The sequence below is a fragment of the Microtus ochrogaster genome, chromosome 5 (genome assembly GCF_000317375.1).
Source record: "Microtus ochrogaster isolate Prairie Vole_2 chromosome 5, MicOch1.0, whole genome shotgun sequence".
Taxonomy (NCBI): domain Eukaryota; kingdom Metazoa; phylum Chordata; class Mammalia; order Rodentia; family Cricetidae; genus Microtus; species Microtus ochrogaster.
In genome coordinates this window covers 82,394,496-82,397,425 of record NC_022012.1, presented here as the reverse complement: position 1 = coordinate 82,397,425, position 2,930 = coordinate 82,394,496, and the positions used below count along the sequence as shown (strand labels likewise).

Below are 2,930 nucleotides of genomic sequence, written 5' to 3'. Positions count from 1 at the left end.
CCATCTGTAATGAGGTCTGGTGCCCTCTTCTGGCCTGCAGACAGATTATTATATATATAATAAATAAATATTAAAAAAAAAGAGAGAGATGGTTCAACAGTCAAGACTAGCTGCTTTTACCAGAACCTACATGGCAGTTCAGAAACATCTAACTCCAGTCTCAGGAGATACCATGCCCCTTCTCCTGACCTCTGAGGATACCAGGCATCAGGTGGTACACACACATACATGGAGGAAAAGCGCCCACAAACACTCACACACAAAAAAGACAAACCAGCAGTAGAGACAAGGAAGTTTCATGACAAGGAAAGCATAATTAATGAATTAAATGCAAAACCTTTGATAGGGCTGGGGAGAGAGAAGGTTCAGCATGGCTGCTCTTCCAGGGTATCCAGGTTTGATTCCCAGCTCACACATGGGAAGTCAAAACCACTGCCAACTCTAGTTCCAGACGCTCCAAATTATCTGGCACACTTTAGCACACACACACACACACACACACACACACGTATGCAAGCAAAACAGTCACTTATCAACCAAAAATAAATTTAAAAAAAATATTTGAGGCTCATCCTCATAATCCCACAACTCTAGAAATGGAAGAAGGATCAGGAAGGAATTGAAGACCAGAGGCCACAGAGTTCTGGGGCTTCTGAGCTATACTGATTTTGGATCTTTTGTTTTTCTGAAGTCTTATGTAGGCCAGGATGGCCTCGAAAGAAGAGACCTTCAATGTCTCATTTGTTTCATATTAATTGCTGAGACTTAAATTTCTGTCTGATGCTGGAGATGGCTCAGCAGATAAGAGTGTTTGCTGCTTTTCCAAAGGACCAGAGCTGAGTTCCCAGCACCTCTATCATATGTAGCTTACAACTGCCTTTACCTAATTCCAAGGAGTCAGGTGCCTCTTCTGGCTTCTGTGGACACCCATATGAAGGTCACATACACAATTAAATAAATTTTAAATTTATATGTTCTAAATGCATTCTTAAATACAACAGAAATGCTTAGTGAGTCCAGGGTAGTGGTGCACACCTCTAATTCCAGCATCCAGCACTAGGGAGACAAGCAGGAGGATCTCTGTGAGTTCGAGGCCAGCGTGGTCTACAGTAGAGCTAGTTCCAGGACAGTAAAGGCTACACAGTGAGACCCTGTAGAGGGGAGGAGACAGAGAAATGCTGTAGTGTACACCAAGCACGAATAAGTCAACACTGTTTTTAAAGCCTTACAAGCACAGTCACTTCTCAAAACACCCAAGATCCCTGTCAAACACCAACAGTTCATCCACCAAGCTGCGGACCCCAAGCCAACAGGTCAGGAACTAGGTTTTTGTTTTTGTTTTTTTTTTTTTTTTTACTCTTCTGAGATAGTATCTCATGTTGGTAGCCCCGGCTTGCCTTGAGCTTCGAGCTCAAGAGAGGAAAACCTTGAACTTGGGATCTTCATGCTTCTACCTCCCAAAGGATTGCAGATGTGAGCTACCAGCACCAGCTTTCATGAGGTACTGGGGTTCACACCCTGGACCTAACCCTTGCTAAGTGAACACTACAAAATGATTTAAATCCCTAGGTGCTAGTTTAATATTTCATTCATTTGACAAAAACTTATTCAGTAACTATTAAGGATGATACAGTTAAACATTAACTATGATCGAGAACAAATCTCAAACCCATCCTGGGGTCTCAATGGGGAAAACACTGCTGAAGAAGAGGAAGTGTTTTGGAGTCATTCTTCAACACTGACATGGTGGGGCTATTTTACTATACCTATAACTGGGCCGGTAAGATAAAGGGCACTGACCACCAAGACTGACCACCTAAGTTCGATTCCTGGACCAATTTGGTGTGAGAGAATCACTTCGCTTAAGTTGACATCCACATAGGAGCGGGATGCACCCCACCAAAATAGATAGATGTAATTTAAAAAAAAAATTAACAAAGGGTTAAATTACAACTTTGTTAAACAACTGACTCAGCAGAATGTACATTCGAAAATAGGAGAAACACGGGAGGTTTGTCAAAAAAATAAACATTACAAAGAAAACAGATAAAAACGGAGTTCTCGCTTTAGGGCGTTAACTTTTGTACTCACATCTTTACACATCACAAAAAGTACAATAAACTGAAAACCCATCACTTTGTCCTGTATCAAGCCTATTGCAGGGTTTAAACCTACATTAACTCGCAAGGTCAATCATCCAAGATTCCTTAGCGAATGGACCCTGGGTAGCAAGCCCTTAATTACCGAACCGCTTAGAAATTGGTGTCTAAACAAAACTTCAAGCTACTTCTACCACTCTGGGCTCAGTCTTTTATGCTCTTTGTTCACGTACCTAAGGTAGCTAACAAAAGACCAGAGACACACGCCCTGTGACTCTGCCCAGCTCCCGCTGCTTCTGCACAGAAGAAGCGTGCGAACTGGGGCTTCCCACGCGAGTGTGTGGGCTCGAGAGAGCCAGCAGCAAAGGCCCGTCCCGCCGCGTGTCTACAGCCGCCCGCGGGGGCGTGGCGAGAGCCGAGCCAGCCTTTGTTGTCCCTCGTGGCGCGCGGGGGAGGGGGGAGGGGTGGCCCGAGACTCGCGAGGCCCGCAGCCACCACCAGCCCCCGTCGCGTGGCTCCTCGGTCCCCACGGGCGCGCGCGGACCCACCTTCTTGTAGTGCTTGCCCAGCCAGACTCGCACCGAATCCAGCTGGGACACCGTATCCGGGCTTTCCCAAAACTTGCTGGCAGGGCCCCCGTCCTTCCGCCGGTACACGGCCAGGCCCGCGGCAGCCGCCGCACCCCCTGCACCCACGGCGCCTGCTGCCGCTCCCGGACCGCCGCCAGCTGCCGCGGCCATGGTCACAGTCCGTCGTCTCCACCGCCCGGCCTGGCCCTCGCGGCGTTTCCCGTTCGCACCCGCGCGCGCGCGCGTAGAGGCCACCTCCTCC

The 2,930-nt window shown here is 47.8% G+C and overlaps 1 protein-coding gene across 1 annotated transcript in view; it reads right to left on the bottom strand.

The window, feature by feature from the left end:
• Smarcc1 (SWI/SNF related, matrix associated, actin dependent regulator of chromatin subfamily c member 1) overlaps nt 1-2,930 on the bottom strand; it is a 106,200-nt gene extending 103,270 nt beyond the window's left edge. The window contains exon 1 of the mRNA XM_005348198.2: nt 2,365-2,930. Coding sequence (XP_005348255.1) covers nt 2,365-2,839 — 475 coding nt within the window. The 5' untranslated portion in view covers nt 2,840-2,930. The remainder of the gene's footprint in view (nt 1-2,364) is intronic.